This window comes from Sciurus carolinensis, chromosome 5, assembly GCF_902686445.1.
Source record: "Sciurus carolinensis chromosome 5, mSciCar1.2, whole genome shotgun sequence".
NCBI lineage: Eukaryota > Metazoa > Chordata > Mammalia > Rodentia > Sciuridae > Sciurus > Sciurus carolinensis.
The window spans coordinates 101,021,366-101,044,082 of NC_062217.1; the positions used below are offsets into that span (position 1 = coordinate 101,021,366).

The 22,717-nt window shown below is 45.6% G+C and overlaps 1 protein-coding gene across 3 annotated transcripts in view; it reads right to left on the reverse strand.

Moving 5' to 3' along the window:
* The window catches only part of Arhgap22 (Rho GTPase activating protein 22), a 185,132-nt gene that overhangs the window by 131,278 nt on the left and 31,137 nt on the right, over window positions 1-22,717 (reverse strand). For all 3 annotated transcript variants that reach the window (XM_047554513.1, XM_047554510.1, XM_047554511.1), the window contains one exon: window positions 36-235. In XM_047554513.1, coding sequence (XP_047410469.1) covers window positions 36-235 — 200 coding nt within the window. The remainder of the gene's footprint in view (window positions 1-35; window positions 236-22,717) is intronic.

Below are 22,717 nucleotides of genomic sequence, written 5' to 3' on the forward strand. Positions count from 1 at the left end.
TGTTATCCACGGAAGATAGAACATGCACTTCTCACCTGGGGCTTGGTCTCATCTTTGTCTTTGTAGTAGAAAAGCTGATCCCCACGCAGCACAAACCAGCGCTGTTGCCAGTTCTTCATGATGCTCCTCTGCTTCCTCAGCCAGCCTGCCTTCAGCACAGGGCCCAGTCTGCAGGGCCCTGGTGGCCGCCCTGGGCTCCGGCTCTGCTCCCCCATCACCAGGCTCTTGGAGCGGGCTGCAGGTCAAGAACACACACAGTGAGTATGGAGACTGGAATACCTCTGGTCACCACATCCCAGTATCCACGCTGATCTGGGACCAAGGTTTGCAAGCCCAGAACAGTTGAACATGAGCATTGAAGGCCCAATTCCCTGTTGGGTTATGAGCGCATAGGTTGGAAGACTTCAGCAGCAGCAGCAGCTCAAACTTACCCACCTGAGACAGGTGAACAGTCTGCCTGCCTGATTCACTTTTGCTCTGTTCCTGGAAACCTGGATTCTTTATTTCTCCAGGTTTCTTCATCCAAACCTCCATCCATCCATCCATATATCTATTTGTGCATCCATCCATGTATCCATGCATCCATCTTTCAATCCACTCATCTATTCATTCAATGACTAACTCATTTTTTTTTCACGTAGTCACTATTTATTAAGTGCAGACCCCATGCCAAGATCTGTTCTAGTTACCGAGAATAAAGCAGTGAAATTAAAAAAGATAAAAATCTGGTTTTTCATGGAGTTTACATTCTAGCCAGGTTTCTGTTACTCAGGGTAAGTGGGAGCTGGCCCCATCCAGACCCCTCCCTGGTTTCTGCTTGAAGCCCCCTTGTCTGCAGGCATCAGGCTTGAGGACCACTGGCCAGATTCCACAAAGCCACTCTGCAGCTTCCCTGGGACCATCATGCAAGTTGGGCCCGGATGGTGGGATTTCTGTTTCAGCAGTTTGTTGTGGTTTGCTGGTGGCTCCCTGACAGAGCAAGGGTGTGATGACTACTACTTATGTCACAGCTTTCTGGATGCCTGAAAACCCTTTTTTTTTCTGCAGCTGACATCGCTGACCAGCACTCTGCAGGGCTGGTACTGCTCATCACAGTGATGAGTTCAGATTTTTGTCTCCTCCATCCCCACCTCTCCCTTTTTCTACTTTCCCACCTCTCTCCTTGGTCCTTGGGGAAAACTTTTCTCTTCTTGGCCAGAAGCAAGGCTATTACTTCAGTGTTTACTAGGAGAGGACATACTGGACTTTGGAGGAACAATTTTGAGTCCAAATGTAATCATAACTACAATTTGTAGTTCACTTCTGATAGGAACACACAGTCCCTGTGACCCACAGTTTATGCACTGTGCCTGTGATTCTGTGTGTGTGTGTGTGTGTGTGTGTGTGTGTGTGTGTGTACACATGTGCATGTGTGTATAAGCTCCTTCCACTATACTAGTGACCACAATTCCCTCAGCCTGGCCTACCTTCCACCCACCCTGTCTCACTAGCCTGGATTTTTCTGCCATCCCTCTCCCATTAAATCCCTGCCTTTGGCTGCATGGTGAGCTCATACTCAACCTTCAAGATCCAACTCAAACACCACCTCTGCAGTGGAATTTTCCTCATTAATCTTCTCCAGACAGTCCTTCCCTCCTCTACAGGACATATGGCCTGTGGCTGGGAATCATCTATATGACTGTCTTCCTGCCTCTCTAGCCTGAGGGGTAGGCAAGCAGGAAATGGACTTTTATCCAATTCTGTATGTGTGGTTCTCATCACTGTGGGGCCAGGGGATGGACATACATCATGGTAGTTAAACATCAGAGGATACATAGAATTACCCTTAATGATCTGAGTCACAACATGGCATTAAGCATAACATGAGCGCCAGCTCTTGTCTTAGGATACTATAAACTGGTGGTTCCCAGTTTCACCTGCCATCTTACAGCCTGGGATACCATCTTGAATCTATCACATTTACATGAGCAAAAAAATGATGGGACCATCCCACAAACCTCTGCTCTGGAAGGGTTTAGCCCACTGACAGCAGCAGGATTAACAAGAGCCACATTTTTTTCTAATATCCAAGTAACTGTGCCGGCTCTGTGGGTATCCCTGCACACTGAGGGGGACTGGTGATCCTTCAGGGCAGTGGGGGTTTTCCAGAGACTAAAGGGAGGGGAAGTCAGAGGAGTCCAGTGGGGGTTGCTCCTTCTAGAAACACAGTCCCACCTCCGAAGCCTAGCAGCACCCTGCACCAGGGTTGAGCTTCACATATTCTTGCATTTCAGAATGATTGGCATTTTTGTTCCCACCTTGCTGCTGGGCCTGGTCGCCATGCTTCTTGATGCAGAATTATCATATACATCCTCCTGAGTCCTAAGAGCTGTTTATGCTCCCTGCATACAATCTATTGCTCCACCATATGTCACCAAAAAATTCCACACTGCTGAGCATTTACTTTCTGTTAATTATTTAATTAAAGATACAATGGGGCCCAGTTGAAGAAATACAGGTTTTTGACAAAGCTTGTGTTTGGATCACTGCCAGCTCTGTGAACTCTGTGTCTTGGTCTGCAGATCAGCAAATTGTGCCCATATAAGATGACAATACCTCACCTAGCAGGGTGAGCTGGAGAAGGGGAGACAGCCACACACGGCAGAGTGCTTGGCAGTTCTGTGGGACCTAGTGACTAGTTACTATAATGATGACGGTTATGATAGTGGAACTGTTGTGGTGGACATGAAGAACGTTTCCTAATGTTGGACAGAAAGGATGGATCTTTTTGCAGTCCCGGAAAGGCTGCCTTCTCATTTCCATGCATCGGAGCACCTGGCCCAGCATCTCTTTGCCTTTTTAATTGCTTTAGGTTTCTAACTTGAGACCTGGCAGGCAGCAGTGCCTCTGTGAGTGAGGACCCTCTGGTTATAGGTGGGTCGGCTCAGGCCTCCACTGTCTATTCTTGAATTTTTTTTCCTCTTCTTGGATAATCTGTAAGGTCAACTTAGACCCCTCTGTTCCTCCACAAATGTCTGTCCAGTCCCCTCTGGAGTCTTTGGTGGGGAGTGAACCATGGAACATTCTAGGGTCACTTTCTTGGTTCAGTTTTCTTACAATAGGGCCTGAAGCTGGCATGTTCCACCTGTTCTTCTTCCCACATCGCTACAGCATCCTGTGCACGGCAGGTGCACTAGTAGAAACTCAACAAAATCTCAGGGACTCAGCAGTGCAGCAGGACTCTCCTGAGTGCCACTGAGCCCTCCACCCTAGGGCCAGGTGAGGTCTACAGAGGTACTCTCTGTTTGGGTTGGCTGTCCCAGGAAGGCTGAACTTCCTGGACAAAGAACCATGGACACTGAGCCTGGCAGAGAGCAGGAGCCTAGCAACTTGTGCAAGAATGACTGTATGGTTGACGACATGACTGGCCTGCAGGAGACTTCCTGTGACAAGATAAAGAAAAGAGGGAGATGTTCTATGCCCTGATTCCCAATCCTTGGGCACCAGCCCTCCTGAGAGTTACAGGAAGGAGAAAGAAAGCATCAGGGATCCTGTTAACTGGGGGAAGGGGACAAGGTGAAGCTATAACTGGGCTCCATGTCAGCAGCTGCACAGTCTCTATTTCAGCACATGTAGGCAGCCCTGAGTGTCCTGCCAAACCCATGATCTGCTCCTCCCTGGCTTTCCAGGAGAAGAGAAGCTGGTTCCTGTGCCCCACAGTTTTCCAGGGAGGTTCTTGCTGCAGATTTCACATAGGAGACCAGACCAGTGCAGGGTTCTCCCCAGGAGATCCATTACATAGATATTACTTATCAGGTGGAATGAACTTCTCAAAAGGAAAATAATCAGTTATGATTTATTAATAACCACTGTTCCTGTCCTCAGCACTTCCTTTAATCAATTTATTTGATTCTGTAAATATTTAAACCAGGCTTCAAGTCAAACAGCTCTGACATGCTAAGGCTCCAGTACCAATTAGAGTTGAGGAGAAGACTGGGGAGCAGGCCCAGGGCAAGCTTGTGTCCCAGGGAGGAGAGGGGTGCCCTTTGCCCTCCTCCAAGTCAGGGCTTTTCTACTCACAAGCACAACATTCATTCATTCATTTCACATTGGTAGATGTCTGCGAGGGGCAGTGCAGAATCTTAAGTTGATGTTCCCTTAAGGATCCCCAAGTCTGGCAGGGGAAATAAGTCACAACCTTGCAGGAATGAAAGGTCAGAGGTCATGTGAGAGAGGCAAAGGGTACAGACAATGAAAGGAAGGTACAGACCTCTGCAGAGTCACCCAGAGGAGGGATACCTGGGAAGTTCTTGAAGGATGACAAGAATGTGGGCCTGCCTCATGGCAGATGGAGCTCTAGTTTTTAGGGAAGAAGGAATAAGCATGGCATTTGTTATCACCTCCTCTTGCTGACAAGCATGTATTGATGGGGGAGAGAAGCAACTGCCTCTCCTTCCTCAACCCAACCAGTCTGGATAGCATGGAGTTGTTCTTGAAAATCCTTCCCTTTCGAGTCTTCTACTTCATTAGTTTCCAGATCTGAAGACTCTCTCTCTCCTTTCTTTCCACTTCCTTTAACTGAATCAATTAAAATATAACTATCTTTTGCCTGGACTACTTCCTGACTCTTACCTCTTAGCTTCCACAGAATTCTCCTAAAGAGCTGTGGAGCTGCCAAGGAAATGCTCTGCATGAATTATTTCATTTACTCCTGACAACAAGTGGTATTTCTTCTGTTCACAGATGTGCGAGCCAATGTTTGCAGAGACTGAGATGGTTTGTCAAGGACCCAGGCAGGTGGCACAGCCTGTTTAGGAATCTCAGTTTGCCTAACTTCAGGGCCTACACACTTAACCCCTTCATGAAATTGCCACAGTTCTTAAACACAGGTCTAATAATCTGACTGCTTCCTCCAAAAGTAGTTGTATTTATTATGCAGAGGAACTCTGCTCCTGCCCCAGCCTGGCAGTCACTGTAAATTTGTAGCACATCACCATCAATGTACCCTCATACCTCCCACCTGGACCACCTGTCCAAGTTAGTAGCTGCCAAGGTTCTGTGTATTATATGTGCCTGGGATGCTTAGACACACACATCTTCACATCTGCTGCATCAGAATTTGGGGGGAAAGGACTTAGAATCTGAATTTTGAAGCAGCCTGGGTAATGCTGATATAATCATGCTCTGGGCTCGGGTCATATCAGACAACCTCTATTGGAATGGCCTTTGGTTCCACTCCTCTTTGCTGTCAGAATCCTACCCTCTGTCCAGGATGTGGCGCATTCCATGCCATCTTCCCTAGAGACACTCCACAGAAATTCATCTCTTTCTTTTCACTTCACCTTTAAAATTCTGTGAATAATGGCCTAGTGTATAATATTGTGGTTCATGCATATATCTACCTCTCCCCAAGACTAAAGCCTCTGGAACAGAGTATTGCAAGAAGAGTGTTGTATTCACTTCTGAAAGCCTGGAGCTGGACAGAGGTTCTTTGAATTCATGAAATGACAGATGTCTGACCAGTATCCGCTTGGAGCAGGGAGGGTAGTGCATTGGAGGAGGGCGAACCAGCAGGGAGCTGCAGGGGGACCCGATTCCTCCTGGGAAGGAGTGCCTTCTGTGTGTGTGTGTGTGTGTGTGTGTGTGTGTGTAGAGAGAGAGAGAAAGAGAGAGGTGTGTGTCAAGGAGGAGGAGCAGAGCAAAGACAAGTGCATCTGGAACACATTGTGCTTTCATCATCTCTTGAACATCCAGGAGGACATGTCCTGAAGGAAAGAGGAGCATGCTGGATAGAGAGAGGCAGCTATAGATCAGGGCCCACATACAGGAGGGAGGTGTTCCATAAGTGTCAAATGATAATTATTATGATAGTATTATATTTATTGTTCACTGTGAGCTTAGACACTCCATGTTATGCACAAACCTAAATGAAATAATTTCATTTATTCCTGACAGCAAATGGTATGACCTCCATATGCAGATGTGAGAGCTGAGACAGCTGCCTGAGGCCACACCATAGGTAGGTGGCCTGTTAGGAATCAGACTTTGCCTAACTTCAGGGTGTACATACTTAACCCTTCCTGAGTCTGCTGCTGGGCTCCAAAACATCTCCCAGGAAGGCTGTGGAGTAAGAAAGAGGGGCCTGAGGGGAGAATTTTGAGAACTAACAGGAGGAGCAGAGGATAGGAAGGGAGAGAGCAGCTTTTGAGAGACACTAGCAGAAGCAGCCAGAGACGGGAGAACCACCAGGGAAACAATGTGTGAAAAATCCAGAAAGGGCTAGAAGAAAAGGCTACAGTTTTCGAGGGGAAGAGAAGGAATTAAGGCCTGGCTTCTTGAGCAGAGGGGTGCAACAAGAGCTGTCTTATAGAGAGACAGTTCAGATGAGTGCTCTGGGGGAACACAGCAAAAAAGCATGGAAAATTCTTTCTAGAATGCTCCCTGTCTGAAGGGAAAGGACCTGTATGTGTTTCAACATTCTGACTGGTGAAGGTTGAGGCTCTGTGTGGGGTGGGTGGGGAGAGGAGTCAGAGAGGAAGCACTCCCCAGAGGGAGCATTCTGGCAGGTGCCAGGAGGCAGAGCCTGAGGTCAGGCACTGTGTATATATGTGTTGGGGGCAGGGGATGGGAAATTTGCCTGGGACAGCAAAAGCTATCCTGTGTTGTGGCCGGAAGCAGGGAGGCACAGATGGCTGCATTGTGCTGGGGCACCTGGCCAGCTGGGACCCTCCCTGCTGGAGATTTGAGAGCCTACCTGTGCACCACGGTTCTCCTTGTACTCAGTCCTGACTATACCCACACCTGACTGCTGTCTTAACCTGGGACATCCTGGCCCAGACTATGCTGGTGGCTCCAGACACTGCCATGGACCTGATGAGAAGGACATGGGACTGTGAGCTGTCCCAGGCCCTGGGTGTTGGTAAACTTGGTTCCCATTGCATTAGCTCTGGCCTGGTCTTCATAGGACAGCTGGAGGTAGAGAGAGGTGGTGTGGTTGAGATGGGAAAATGCAGACAGGACTGGAGTGCAGAGAGGACTGGGGTCGGGTGAGTGAGTAACAGAAGGGATGGACATGCATAAGAGACTGTGGCTGCCAGATTTGGGGGCCTTTAAATCCCCCAGAATAACTCTGATTTCCCAGATATTAGAATTGAGACTGGAAGGAGAGAAGTAGCTTTCTCAGGGTCACACAACATTGTTCTGATGTGGCCAAACCAGGACTGGTCCTGGTCACTAGAAACACTATAATTCTTACAAAGCAGAAGGGATCCTGGGTTGCCCCTCAGTGCTCTGAGAAGACTCTCCACAGAGAAGGAGAGTCACCAGCCCAAGGAAGGCATTTGAGCCAGCAAGATGGACATCTTCCCTCAGCCAGGGATGCCAGGAATGAAAAAACAGGTCAACTCAAACTCAAGAGTCAAACCCTGCTGTGAACAAATAACTCAAATACTGAAGTTTTGTGTCTTATCAGAGGAGGGCACAGAACTGTGCATATCCAGGAGCTGCTAGTAAAGTAGGGGGTCCCTGGCCAGCAGATGAATCACAGATGCAGGCCCTTTCCCCAGTGAGGAGGTGGGGATCTTGCATTTCTCAGAGTTGAAGAAATTAAGGAAGTGAATAGGTGCTGAACAGAAGAGAACCTATAAATGACCAACAGATGTGCCAGGATGCTGAACTCCCAGAAGGAAATTACAGTCATCATAAGATGTAATACTGTGTATCCTTTACAGGTAAAGTTTTGAAAGTTTGACAATATCATGTATTGGTGAGGTTGTGAGTCATTGCATGTCACTAGATGAAGGACACTGGGGCTATACTTAGGATTAAAATCACACATCCTTGGTTTATTTATTTACTTATTTTTTGCATCAGGAATTGAACCCAGGGGTGCTCTACCACTGAGTCACATCTTCAACACTTTTTACTTTTTATTTTGAGACAGGGTCTTGCTAAGTTCTTTAGAGCTTTGCTGGGGCTGTCCTTGAACTTGTGATTCTCCTGCCTCAGCCTCCTGAGTCACTGGGATTACAGGTGTGCACCACCACACCCAACTAAAAATCTCCTGTCCTTTACAACTGAGCAGTTCTGCTTCTCTCCTACTTCTACCCACTGCCCCAAAAAGAACCCCAAGTGGGGGGCCATTGGCATACAAGGATGCCCACGGATAGCTAAACATGCAGAAGATCCAAATGCCCATCAGAGGGAAAATGGCCAAATAATGGTATATTCACACCATGCAGACATTGAAAGCAATGAGAAAAAATACATGAGCTAAGAGGGAGAGCTCTCCTTTTATCTGACTCCTCAAAACAAGTGCTTTCACTACTGTTTCTGATTCCTGCCCTGTTCTCTTTTGAACACATTCCAGTCAGGCTTCCCCTACCTCTGCCCACCCAAACTATTTAATCATGGTCCCCAGCGACCCTCAGGTTGCTCAATTCTAAGGTCCAGTCAGTCCTCTGGTTCCTCAGTTGCCCTGCAGTACTTTACAAGTTGACTTCTACCTGTCCTGGGACCACTTTCTACCCTGAGTTCCAACATGGCCCTTCCTCTCCTAGCACCCGCACTTTTTCCAGTTTCCCAGCTCCATCACATCTTTCTAACCTCTCAACCTAAGTGCCCAGGGTTGGTCCCACATCTATTTACACCGTCTTATCAACATCATCATCGATGTGTGGAAGGCCCTGTGCAGCTCAGCCCTGAACTTGAGACCACATGTCACATTGGCCACCTGCCACCTCTGAAGTGACAAGTCCAGAACTGAATTCTTGATCTCCTCCTGCTCCAGAACCTGCTGCTTGCATGGCCTCCCCCATCCTGGTCAGTGCATACCCCATCCTCAGTCCTGCCCTGTTCCAGCTGCCATCATTTCTCCTCTGATTTACTGATGTTGCTTCTTCTGCCTCCTGCTGTGCCATCCTCAGCTGCAGTCCCTTTTCAATAGGGCAGCCAGTGAGTTTTAAAAGATCAAGTTGTTCCCTGTGAATACCCTGCAGGATTCCCACTGAGCTGGCTCAGAGTGAAAGCAGAGCCATCATTGTGGCCCACAAGGGTCCTGGACATCCAGCCTGGTGACCACTCAGTTCTCCTCTGGCCTCCCCTCCTCTGGCCTTTGCAGTTCCTGGGCTTACTTGTGCCCACTGTAGGCTCTCTGCCTGCTGTGTCCTTGCCTAAATGCCATTTTCCCAATGACTCCTTTCTTTCATGGTCAATTCTTAAAAAAATGTAACCTTCCCATCTCCCCTTTCCTGCTTTACATTAACATTTACAGGCAAACCTGGATGGGTTCCAGGATCCCCTGCAGGTACACAAATCCCTGGATGCTCAAGTCCCTTATATAAAATATCAAGTTCTTTGTAAAAAATGATATAGTATTTGCATATAACTTACACACACCCTCCCATAAATATAAATCATCTCTAGATTACTTGTAACACCTAATAGAATGTAAATGCTACATAAATAATTGTTATATTGCTTCATTTAGGAAATAATAACATGAGCAAAAGTCTGTACCTGTTCAGTATAGATGTAATTATTTTTTAATATTTTTAATCTGCAGTTAGTTGAATCTGAGAATTTAGAACCCACAAATAGGGAAGGTTGGGTATATTTAAATTCTGTTATAGAAATAGAAAAAAGCAAGTTGCAGAATGATACACAGAATATAAAATTATATAAAGGAAAAGAAAAACACCTACCCTAAACAAAAGGCATTGCAAAGTATTTTCAGCAGATGCAGGAATTTGTATAGACTAAGATCTGACAAATAGTGTACCAATCTATAACAGAAGTTATGGTCGTGAAGGGGAGGATGGAGGTGTGATATTGTGCATGTCATAAAGGGAAGGAATTTATGCTGATTATGTATTACCACTAAAGATTTTAAGTGAAAGAGCTTATTTTTTATAGCTGGATCCCCTTAGGAAATCTAAAATTGCCATGAAGAGATTACTAATGTGATCAGTGGCTGTGAATCCTTATTGATGACAAGTACACGGCTAGGCTCTGGACATCAACACGGAGCAAGAGACAGTCTCCAATTCTCCACCTATGGGGATCTCCCTGGCTAGGAGGAGAGACTACCTTCAAACGCAACACACAGTGAACGACATGATCTGGTGAAAAACTTGGGCTTGGCCCTTTTGTGGCCCTTCCAGGACCACAGTCAGGGGGTTGTGAGTGAGCATGACGGACCTCTCTGTAGGTGAGGCCCTCTGTAGAGGGGAAAGTGTGTGGATCCCTCACACTGCAGTGACAGGAACATCGACGACTACTGACTAAATGGCTCTGAGGACACATCTAAGACATCTTCCATAGCAGATCCTGCCAGAGCCAGCGGGAATTCTCTAGGTTCCTTTTCAGGTTGAATGCCCCAAGCCTCTCACTGTGCTTTACTTTAGATGGGAGCCTCCGCCACGGGAGTGTCTCAGGATGGTTGGCCTATTTAGGAAGACTGCCCTTGGACTACTGGAGTCTATCCACACTGGAAGAACTGGGAATGCCTAGGAATTTATATCATCTCCACTGGCAGCCCTTGGCCAAAGCAGCGACATGATCTGGGGACGGGGGTGGGGTTCAGGCTGAGACTCCCCTTTTTTGCTCTTTGTACCTGGGCTTTATCTTGGGTCTCTTTCCTTGTCCTGCTCCCCAACCCCTCCATGGGTGAACCTGGCAAACACTTCTTGAATAAATTACTGCATGTGAATCCTCATCTCAGGATCTATTTTAGAGACCCCACCAAACACATTTGACTGTGTGTAGGACTTTTTAAATAGACTTGAGGTGCTCTCGGTCTTTTGGCATATCCCCTCTGGACCATGCTTGCTGGGGCTGGGTGCCTGCAGTGGGCCTGCAGGGATGTTTGTCCATCTGCAGCTCTGTAACTGCAGCCCTGAGAGCATAGAAAAGTAGCTACAGGAGAGCTGAAACACAATTGATTTATAAAAGTCAATGGAATTTTAAAGCGGGCTGGGGAAATAGCAAGATGGATCTCAGAGCTGAATTGATTTAAAGGGTAAGTATTGAGGCCGAAAGATTGATTGAGAAGAGAGGAGTGAGGTAATGGAAGGGGCACTCTGGAGGGGCCCGGCGGGATGGTTTCATAAAGTTAATGCAATTTGTAGCCAAGGTCGAGGGGGCTCTGACTGGGTCCCATGCTGTCCTGGGAATACTGCTTGAGCATCAGATGATTTATTACACAATGGCTCCTGAGTGCCCCTACTTTGTTGTTGTTGTTGTTTTATTTTTTTTTAACTTGTTACTTAGCATTGTTTTTAGGCTCTCTTTGGCCATCTGTTCTTCCCTAGGTTCCCTACCTAAGAGGTCTAGAAAACCAACCAGGCTCTCCTAAGGAGTCTTTCTTCAGTGCCTGCAGAGCTTGAGGTGTATGATCTCTCCATACACCCATCAATGAAAATATTAATTTTTAAAGTAGTGGTAAGGTAGCCTAAAAAGTTCGGAAATTTTTCATAATGATTATTTTAATGACTTAAAAATCAATATAAAAGATCACATTCTTTAAAGTTATTTTTGTTGGCTTTCCTGGGGCTGACTCTTGGCTCAGCCAGACTGGTTTTTGGCAAGGGGGTGGGGGAGGCTGGGCAACACCCAGACTGCTTATTCTTCATTTCTGTGCACAATGAACTCTCAGTTTCAACTGCATCTGGCATTCATTTATCCAGTGCTTGAGTGTATGGGACCTCCTGTGTGCCCACCTACAGGAGCCACTAGGGTATGGTGTCACTGCAGCAGAGCTAAAGAAGGAGCACACAACCACACACTAGGTCCTGCTGTCTCCCTGCCACATACACAGGAAGAGAGAAGCATGGAAGCAGCAGCTGACGGAGGCAGGGAGGCCAGAGCTGAGGCTGAGATTGAGGCTGAAGCTAAATGGAATAAACCATGCCCTGAAGACTAGGGGGTAAGAAGATGTGTCTAGCAGGGGAACAGGAAGACATGGAGGATGGGAGGGTGAGCATCTCTCTCTGCTCCCAGGCTTAACACTGACTTTGAAAAGACTACTTCCTGAGTCATGACCAGACTTGTGACCATCCTTCCTCTGAAGAAGAGCATATTGTGAGGGCTCCTCTGACTTCTGTCACAGACTGAAATTCTGGCCTTCATCCCACGGTGGGGTTCCTTTTGCTAGAACAGCTTGGAAGAGACCATGTCCCTTTTCCAGGGTGGAGACAACTTTCACCATATCCTCAGCTATCAGCAACATGGGCCTGATGTTGATTTGACATGGAAGGTGTCTGTGAGCTGATGCTCAGCTTCACCTCCCTGTCGCCCACATGCTGCAGTCTCTCCAGACTAACCAGCAGTCCTGTGGGTCATTCATGGTCTCCTTCTGCACCTGTCTGCTTTTCTCCTTCCTTGGACCACCTTACCCAGCATACGGGCCTGCTTTACTCTTGAAGCATCAGTGCAGTTGCTTCCTATGGTATGACGACCCCTCTGGAAGGTTCTCAAAGCAGTGACTGACTTCCATGTCTTATGCTAGCTGGGGTCCTTGCCTATGCCTCTGGTTGGACATGGGCCTCTCTGTGCCATACTGATCTGTGAGCTTCACAGGGGCAAAGAGGGTGCCTTCCTCACATTTGAATCCCTAAAACATAGCACAGTGTCTCAAATAATGCTTGTGAATGAGTGAATGAATGGGAGAGGAACAGAACCCTCAAGTTCAAGGATGGAAAGATCCAATCTTAGAGACCTCAAGCCTTGTAATGGGTCTTCTTAGTGTGAGAGAAATCTGCCAGTAGGATTTCTCCTACCCGCTGCCCATTGTCACACATGTTAAAGTGAAGGGCATGAGATCCACTGATTCTGTGCCTAAAATCAGAGGCGCAGCAACAGGAGGACTAGAAACGTGGAACGATAGTTTTGTAACATTTCCTAATTTGGTAGTGTGGAGAGGGCATGTAAGACAGGGAGGGAGTGCAGAATTGGGAGCCCTGAGGTTCATGTGCTTCTTGAAGTCCCAGCTTTTCATTTAAAAAAGGGAGCAAAATATGAATCCTGCTAACTTCCTATACCATGGTGAGGATAAAATGAATGGACAGCTTGCAAGAGCTAAATGGAGAAGCACAGTGTCAGTGAGTGAGGGCACTGTTTCTTACTACTGCAGGCCAAACTCCTTGGAAGCCTCTATATCCTCCTCCGAACCAAACCTTGTCTGGGAGCCACTGGCCCAGGACCCTGCAGTGCTTGCTGCTTCCACTTCTGTTCAGAGTAGCAGCCCATTCACCAAAAGCCTATAAATCGGTAAGTTGATTTAATTCAATATCAATTATAAATTTCATTTTCTGCCTGCCTACAAGCCATTAGCTTAGATCAATACCTTCTCCACCCGTGGCTAAGTAATCATTGAGACGGTAGATGATTTCAGCAGTCAGAGCAGGGGCCCAAGCAGCCTCAGTTGGGCAGTACAAAGCAGCCTCCTGGTCCAGGCCTAACTCAATTTGGGTCTGTTCTGTGAATAAATCATTTACTCCCACCTTCAAAAATTAAGGTCATGGCCAATGCTGTAGTTGTCTGGGGCCTCAAGGCCAGCCTGGAGGGTCTCCATCCCAATGTCTGGCAGTGCCTGTGCCCTGATTGTCTACTAATGTTATAAACATTGGGTATCTTCCATGAGGAGAGGAGCTAGTTCTGCCTGTCAGGTAGTTGAAGGCATCTGGAAAGAAAGCAGGAGACAGGAGGGAGGGGTCTTGAGTTTGCAGGGCACCTTTCCTGGACACAACAGACTTCTTCTAGCAATTGGGCCTCAGAGAGCAGCAGATAGACTGGTGATCTAGGGGCTGAGGATGGATAAGAATATATGTTCTCAGCCTGAGTTCTTAAAGCACCCTGGGAATTACAAACCATGCAGGGGTGGAAGGGAGGTGGTCAGTTGATGCCTACAGCGCAGAGCCCAGACACAGAGGAACTGGCTGGCCATGGCCCGTGGTTCTCAGCAGATCTATTTCATCTCCCTCACACTCTCTACAGATAGTGCATGGGAAATGCCATTAATGCCATTGATCCCGTAAGCATTTACCTAAGGTCCCGTCTCCCTACCCTTGGGGCCACTCCAAGCAGACCTGCTAACCACACTGCAGCCTGCATCATTGCCTAATGCTCCAGTCAGTCACATTACTCTCTTGTTTAATACCGTGCCCATGGTGGGCATAGTAGTGGTGCATGCCTGTAATCCTAGCTACTCAGGAAACTGAGATGGGATGATTGCAAGTTCAAGGCCAGCCTGGGAAAATTAGAACTTGTCTTTAAATAAAATAAAAAGGGCTAGAGTCTTTGTCTACTATAAGCAAGACCCTGAGTTCAACCTCCAGTAGTGAAAAAAAAATAACAAAAGCAAACCAACTCTCCTTATATGGGGGACAGGCCCAATCTCCCCACCCTGTCCCCCACCACCACGTCCTCCTACTGAGGACTACATTGCAGTCAGTCCAAGTGCTCACAGATTACCCTGGGTTGTGCCTCTGGGGCTTGCCACAGGAAGCTTTCTCTGCCTGGGGTGCCTCTTCTGCTTCCTATATCAAGATTGGGCTCCTAACTCTGTAAAGCACACAGGAGGTGTCAAGAGTCTTTGGAATTTGAATCTCAGCATTCCCACTTCCTGGTTGGGTATCTTTCCCAGCTGGCAAGTTCTGTAACCTCTCTGGAACTCACTTTCCTCATCTGAAAAATGAGGCAGCAGTGGTCACTTTGTCAATGGGAGTCTTCTGAGGATGGAAGATTACACACGTGCCCATACTGGAAAGATATAATAGGATTTTAGCATGTAAGTTCCACCACCCAAACACAAGAAAAATGACATGTTAATGTGGGAGGCAGACCAAGAAACACCCTTTCAAAGAAGTAGGTGAAAGTTAGACATGCAGCCTTGGAATGGATGTGAAAATACTGGCCTGGTCTTGTTTATTAAGAACTAAAACAACTCTAGGATATTTCATTATCCAGAAGTGCCCAGAGTGGACATAGGACCTGATAGGCAGGGTCGGTAAAAGGTCTGGCTCCCAAAACAGTGGAAAGTACAAGTAAAGTCACTTCATGAGACTTGCTTGCTCTACCCACGGTTACATAAGTTCAACAAGCATTAGCAATGGGTACTGCTGTCATTAAATGTGCCTGACACCTAATGCAAGCCAGGAAGCGAAGGCATACCAGTCTGCAGCATTTGAGGTGATTAAGTCACCCCACCCCAAAATATGGACACAAAATAAAATAGCAACCAAATTTGAGATTCCTTGACATCACTGGGTCACTGGGGTCAGACCCTCCTGAGCTGGCCGCACACCTTCACACCATGGCCAACACTGCTGGCAGTTCCCAGAAAGGGCCACCTCCACAGGATGCCCACCTGCACCATGTCCTGTCTAATCCTAATTTCCCTCCCCTTGCCACTATCTGGGTTGCCTTTCAGCTGGACACATCTGAGATGGCTAGGACAGAGGGTGGTCTGACCCCACCTTTCCTTTGACTCCTGTGCCTGATGATGGCATGGTGAATAACAGCCCATGGAAACAAGTGCTAGTAAGGATTACACAGACAGCTTGGCATTTGGACACTGGCTGCTCAGCAACAGTGTCAGCTTCCACCAGCCTCTGGACAGGGCAGTATTTGGGAAGGGGGCTTCTCAAACCTGCATTTTCTTTATTTAAGCTGCTTCTGCTCTTATTAGTGCTGTGATTTTGAGCATTTAACTTAATTTTTCTGCCTCCATTTTTCTCTTGGTTTTATGGGGTTGGATTAAATGAGCTGTTTGCATGTAAACAGAAAATTCAGCACACATCTAGCACATTCTAAGCACTAAACAGAATTTTTCTGACTTCCTTCCTTAAAGAGGAAAGTAGAAGGACTGTTGGCAAACTTAATAAATTTATCAATAGTGGGACAGTCATACTAAGATAGGTGGGCTCTCGGGAGAGAGAAAAAGAGACCCTTATGAAGAGAACTGGATCTATGAACGTGACCAGCCATGTTTGTCTCTTTTGTTAGATGAACAAATATGTTGGTACCTGATCAATTTAAATGTCACTAGATTGAAAGACCTATACAATGTGCCCACAACTGATTTATGGTTAGACTGCTTAACTAAGAAGAAACATTCTGAACCCTAAATAGCAAATGATTGACATGGGATTTGATTTTCACAAAAGCTCACCTGGGAACTTGCACTTTTCTTCCCAGAAAAATCCTATATGTAGTCAGACAGTTCACCCCAGGTGTGTCATTATTAAGTAAAGTAAGGTTTACTTAAACACAAAGACTGCCATAGCACGGCCACCTGGCTGATAACTGAGAAGACTACTAAATGACCAAGGAGTAGGCAGCATGTACAGTGGGAATATGCTGGACAAAGGGATGACTCACGTCCTGGTGGGACAGAGTGAGATGTCATGAGATTGCATCATGCTACTTAGAATGATACACAACTTAAAACTTACAGATTCTTTATTTCTGGAATTTAATATTTTTGAACCATGGTTGTGAGTAACTGAAGCCATAGATAAAGGTGAACAGTATATGTAAATTATGCCTCAATTAAAATGAGTAAGAACAAATTTAAGAAATAAACAATGAAAATCCTAGCAAAAACAGTATTTTAAAAAATCAATTTTTGAGCCAGGTACCTCTGTAATCCCAGTGGCTCAGAAGGCTGAGGCAGGAGGATCGTAACTCCGAGGCCAATGTCAGCAACTTAGTGAGGCACTAAGCAACTTAGTGAGACCCTGTCTCTAAATAAAAGTACTAAAAAAGAGGCTTGGGAAATGGCTAAGCCTCCATGGGTTCAATCTCCACTATAAAAATAAAATCAACATTCAGTGTGCTTTGAGGCCATTGCATTCAAAGGTCCCCAAACTGGGAATTTCTATCTCCTTTCATCAGGTTCCATTGGACTTTTTTGGACTCTTCACTACTCTGAAGGCCTCTGTAATTTCATTTCATTTCTGAGAAAACTTCTGTAAGGGACTGTCACCAGAGAGCATGTACTGTGTGTGGGGTAGAGGGCCCGGCTGCTGGTAGAGGATGACCAGACTTGGGGACCTCTACTATCAGGGTAGATATCAACTATATGCTGTGGTGACAGGGCCTAGCCTAGATATAAGGGGACCACTGGGTGAGTGTCCTGTGGGCTTCTTTCTTCACAGGCTTCCATTCATGAAGCCTCCTGTGCCTACCTGAGGTCCTGTCCAGGCCCTGATTCTATTCCTCCAAGAATTGTTCTTATAAGACTCCATCCTTGGCATAACTCACTGACCCCTCTTCGGCCCTCGATCTCTTCTCTGAATCTCAGGCAAAGCCAGATGTTGCATCACCTAATTATACCACTATCCCTTTGTGGTTCCACTCTCAGGGCCATGAACATGATCTCTCCTAGGGAGCTCTCAAGGTACCTACCTGACCTGCTTGGGCAGAGGGCAACAGGGAGTCACCATGTGCATATGCTGGGGAACCACACCATTCAGAACTGAGCCATCAGCAGGGTCTTATGAACTCTGTGGCTGCCCCATAAGAACAGACACCTTCAGGGCACAGAGCTGTCACCTGGTATGAGTCAGGTAACCTCAGGGCTATCATTCCCCAAAAGCACAAGTCAAGTAGTTCTACCATCCTTGGGGGCAAAACCCAATAGTCTCCAGTCCTTTACTTCTATTCCCCACTCCCAGAGGCAGCCAATTTTAATCTTTGTAAGCCTCCTAGCAACCACAGTGTTTTCATCTATATGTATAGATGAAGGTTCCATAAGATTATAATGGAGCTGAAAAATTCCTACCACCTACTGATGTCCTAAGTGTAGTCAGATTGTGGCACAACACACTGCTCCCTTGTTTGTGGTGATACTGATGTAGACAAACTTATTTTGCTGCCAGTTGTACAACACATGCTGTTATGTGTAAGTCATGATACTAGAAAATGGTAATAAGTGACTATGTTTCTGGTTTACTGATTTAATATACTAACATTTTATCATTATTTCAGAGTGTGCTTCTATTTCTTAAAAAAAAAAAAAAAAACCAAAAAACTGCAAAACAATCTCAGGTTCCTCAGGAATATTCCAGAAGAAGGCATTGCTATCATAGAAGGTGGTGCCTCCATGTGTGCTATTGCCCCTGAAGACATTCCAGAGGGACAAGATGAGGAGTGGAAGATGGTGATACTGATGATCCTGACCCGGTGTATGCCAAGGCTCATGTGTATGTTTGCACCTTGGTTTTTAATGGAAAAGTCTAAAAAGGAAAAGAAAAATAGAAAAAAGTTTATAGAATAAGGATATAAAGTAAAAAGATATTTTGTACAGCTGTAGTGTATCAGAGTTTTAAGCTAAGTGTCATTACAAAAGAGTCAAGTTAAAAGAGTTAAAAAATAATTTTTTAAAATAAAAAGTTATAGTAAGCTAAGGTTAATTTATTATAGAAAAAAGAATTTTTTAAAAATAAAATCTAGTGTACAGTTCTTATGATGTCTACAGGAGTGGATAATAATAACCTAGTCCTTCATAGTCCCTCAGTACTCACTCCTGGGCTTGCTCAGAGCAACTTCCAGGATTACAAGTTCCATTAATGCCAAGTGCCCCATACAGGTGTACCACTGTTTATCTTTTATGATACATTTTTATTATATACCTTTCTATGTCTAGAAATGTGCTATCATTTCTTACTGTATTTACTACAATAACAAGCTGTTCAGGTTTGTAGCCTGGGAGCCATAGACAGTACCATATAGTTGCAGTGTGTACTAGGCTATACCATCCAGGCTCATGAAGGCATACCTTGTGACGTGGAAACCATGATGGAATCATCTAATGACATCTCGAGATGAACTGCTGTCATTATGACTACAGTTGATTTTTTTTTGTACTTAGTTCCACATTTCTAAATAGTGCCCATTTATTGCCTATTCTTGACATTTTTCCCTCTTGAATGTTATCTATTGCCTTCTTACTATGGAAGAGAATTTTGTTTCTTTCACTCTCCTACTGCCACCACACACAAACACCCATTCCATCCTCTCAATATATACTTATAATTTCGGTTAGATCAATATATAGAATTTCCATCATTAGCACTGTGTAATAGCTAGTCTTATTTGAGTTTTGTGGTATACCATAGTAATTTTTCCTTCCAAGTAACACTTTTTGCTTTTCCTGGAGTTTGGTTTGCTTTTACATTACTTAATTTTTTTGCTAAGTATGAGTTTCTCAACCTTAAACATTCCACCCCATTGTTAGTCTGTATCTAATCTCCATGTGTTTAGAGGATGTGGGCACCTTCTTAAAAATATCATTGCATTTTATCATTCCAAACTCTATAGTTTCCCTGGAGACTTGTAGGGCCACCTCTAGTGGTCTTTGGATAGCACTGAGTTAGGGAGAAGACAGAGGCCTTAGCAATGGGCAAACACAAATATTAATTCCATCACAGATTGCTAGGACAACCATTGTTTTCCTTCCACTTCTGTCAAAATGGTAGCAATGATAGCTCATCTTAATGAAGTCATGTGAATAAGTACAACAAGAGTGCCTGGATATTGAAAATACACAAAAAGTGTTGGATTGTTTCTTGTGGAATGATCAGAAGAACGAGGCCATGGCTAGTACTTCATCCCACACATGAGCTCTCTTTCCTCAGCTCACAGCATTGACCAGGCTCTGCAGACCCATCTAGGCCTCTGAGATGTTGATGCTCCTGCCATGGGAGATGGCCAAAGCTGCTGTAGCTTTGCTCTTTGCTCACCGCTCATCAGTTTAACAATTTCCTTCAAAAGAAGGAGTGGAGATGCATAGCAACAGCAATTTTAACTTGCAACGTTTCAAACAAAGGCAGAAACTCCAAAGGAAAATAGTGACAGATTGATGACATAAAAATTGAAAACTTAACTGAAAAAAAATACCCTAATATTAAAGTAAAGGGTGAACAACAGATTGGGAAACTATTTGCAACATACAAGTCAGTCAAGGGAGCGGGGGAGGCAGGTAGGGGGAGGATTTTTCTAATGACCTGGACCAGGCTAAAGCTTTCCCCATGATTCAACTATTCACTTATTCACTCACATATTTGTTCAATAATACATGTTGAGTCCACCAAGTGCCTTGGCATGGGGAGTATAATGATGTTCAAAAATTACTGTTGGGAGTGAACAACTACAACCTGAGGGAAATACCATAGAGGAAAGGAGAGGACCCAGCTTAGAGTAGGTGTGTGGAGGCTGCTCTGGTGGGGGACACTTGAGCGGACAGCTGAGGGCAAGTAGGAGTTAAGGAATGTGTATGAGTGTGCAAGGGACTCCAGAGGAAAAGAGGGTAAGACAATTTCCTGAGGCAGATGGCTCATGGAACTCAGAGAAATGGAGGAAGCCAGTGTGGCTGGGGCTTAGGGAGTGAGAGGATGCTGGAGGTTTGGTAGGAGGGAGACCCTGAGGGTCATAGGCAGTTTTGAATTCTGACCCAGAGAGCAATGGGGAAGCCACTGAAGGATTCCGAGTTGGAGCTGGGGGAGGAGGCTGGAGGTGTGACTAGATTTATATCTGAAAATGGAGAATGGATATGGTGGTGGGGTGGGGCATGGTCCAGGTTAGAGATGATGATGGTTGGGGGGGATTCCACAGAAGGATGAGTGAGGTTGGCAGAGCCAAGAGTTCTTTGGAGCCATCCTTCACACCTGTGCAGAGGACAGGGCCACAGCAATGAACCCTGATGCTGGAAGGTGCTAAGAGGTACCTAGGAGGCTTCAATTAAAATTGGGGGAATAAATAAATCTGTAAAGCGCTGTGTCTGTGGGACTTCAGAGACTGACCAATCCCAGCGTGCTAGGGCAGCATTAGGGTCAATTATATGGGGGCTCTGACTAAGCCTAGAGAGACAGGGATGAACCAGACCCACTTCTTGCCCTTAAAAGGACCTGGTCTGAGGGTCACCAGAAACCAGGTACCCTGTGGGTTGTGGGAGCAGAGGAGGGAGCATGGAGGGTCCAGAGCAGCAAGTGGAGAACACAGTGATGGTAGTAGTTCAGGCCTGGGCACCAAGGTCCTTCCTTGCCCTGCAAAACTGTCCATGTCACTCCCAGGAGAGAGGGTTCTTATATTTTTATTTTCTATCTTGAAAAATAAATAGCTATTCTGACTATGTCCCAGAGGCTTGTGATTTGCTCCATTGTCTGCCTAATTATTTTATGGAAGCTTGTTGACTTTATCTTAGTTTCCTGGGAAAATTGGTGGGACAGGGTGAGCTGCCTCTTCCATTCACACCCTGGGAATATGGCAGTGGGTAGGAATATGGGTCAGTGGAGGATAAGCCTGCTAGTGACAGGGCATCAGGAAAGTTTCCCCAGTGACAAGCACAGCCAGGTGGGAGCTAAGCAGGGCAGGGCCAGTGCCACCAATTGCCACTCAAACTAGTTCAACCAGGCCATATCTAGGTGGATCTAAGGCAATGGCAAGGTTGAACTACTTACAATATAAATAATGAGTTTCAGCTGGGTTGAATTAATAAGTGCTGATTTGAATCTGATTTGAAATGTGTGATGCACACAAAACTAAGGCATGCTATTTGGATTATAGGTTTGTTCTGAGCCATTTCAAGATGGTTTGGGTACTTCCCTGTTGTTTTTAAAATGACTACTCTGTGTGTGTGTGTGTGTGTGTGTGTGTGTGTGTGTGTGTGTGTGTTGTCATCTGCCTCTAAATTCTTGGAAGCTGAACTCAGCCAGGGCAGGACAGTTGACCAAACTTAGTTCACACTATCAGTTTGAATAGAGTTCATCCCCACCAAAACCCATGCTGAGGCTCAATTCTTTAAGGGTGTTGAAAGGTAGTGAGACCTTTAAGAGGTAATTAGCTCATGGGGTCTCCACCTTGTGAAGGGATTAGTATAGTTTCCAAGTGAGTGGGTTTGTTATTGAGAGAGGGGTTAATTAGAGTAACAGCAGGTTATGAAATGATATTGGCCTCCCCTGAGTTTTTCTCACTCACAAGCTCCTTCCACATATTCCTGCTACTGTGTTTTGCTTTCTGCAATGAGGCCCTTACCCTAAGCTGAACAGACACTGGTGCCATGCTTTTATACTTTGAGAACTGTGAAATAAACAAATCTTTTTTCTTTATAAATTTTACAGTCTCAGATGTTCTGTTATAGTAACAGAAAGCAGAGTCAAATAGCTTTATATGCAGGTAACCGACAGTAAGGCCTTCCCTGAGAGGTCTCAGTCCTAACATCTTTCCTACTCCTGGGAGGAGAGAAAGATGCCTTTCAGGGTGATGGTAGCTTTCATCCACTCACAGAGCTGATTTGGATGGGGACCTACCAGGAAGTTAACAGTCAGTGTGACTAGGGAAGGGTCCCTGGGAGCCCTGGTATTAACATTCCACGCAGAACAGCCTTTTAGTCAGAACCCAGAGATTTCTGAGCCTACTGACTTATTCTGGTCTCATTACCACTCCTACAATATAACACTGGTCTTTTCCATACAAGTAAGCAAATGTGTGTAACAATAGGTAGGGAAGCGGATCTATACTAGGTATGTTTGAGACCAGTCTAGACAAAATAGTGACTGGATACCACAGCTGGGGATTGCATAACTATGATTTCTTGTGTCAATAACACATTCCTGCCCTATTCCTAAAAGGTGTGGGTAGGGATGATTTCTGATGGAATTTCTTATTTCTGTCAGAGCCCAATTTCTTTAAGACACATGTATGTATATAATTTTTGGTTCTTATTTCTCCAGAAATTAGG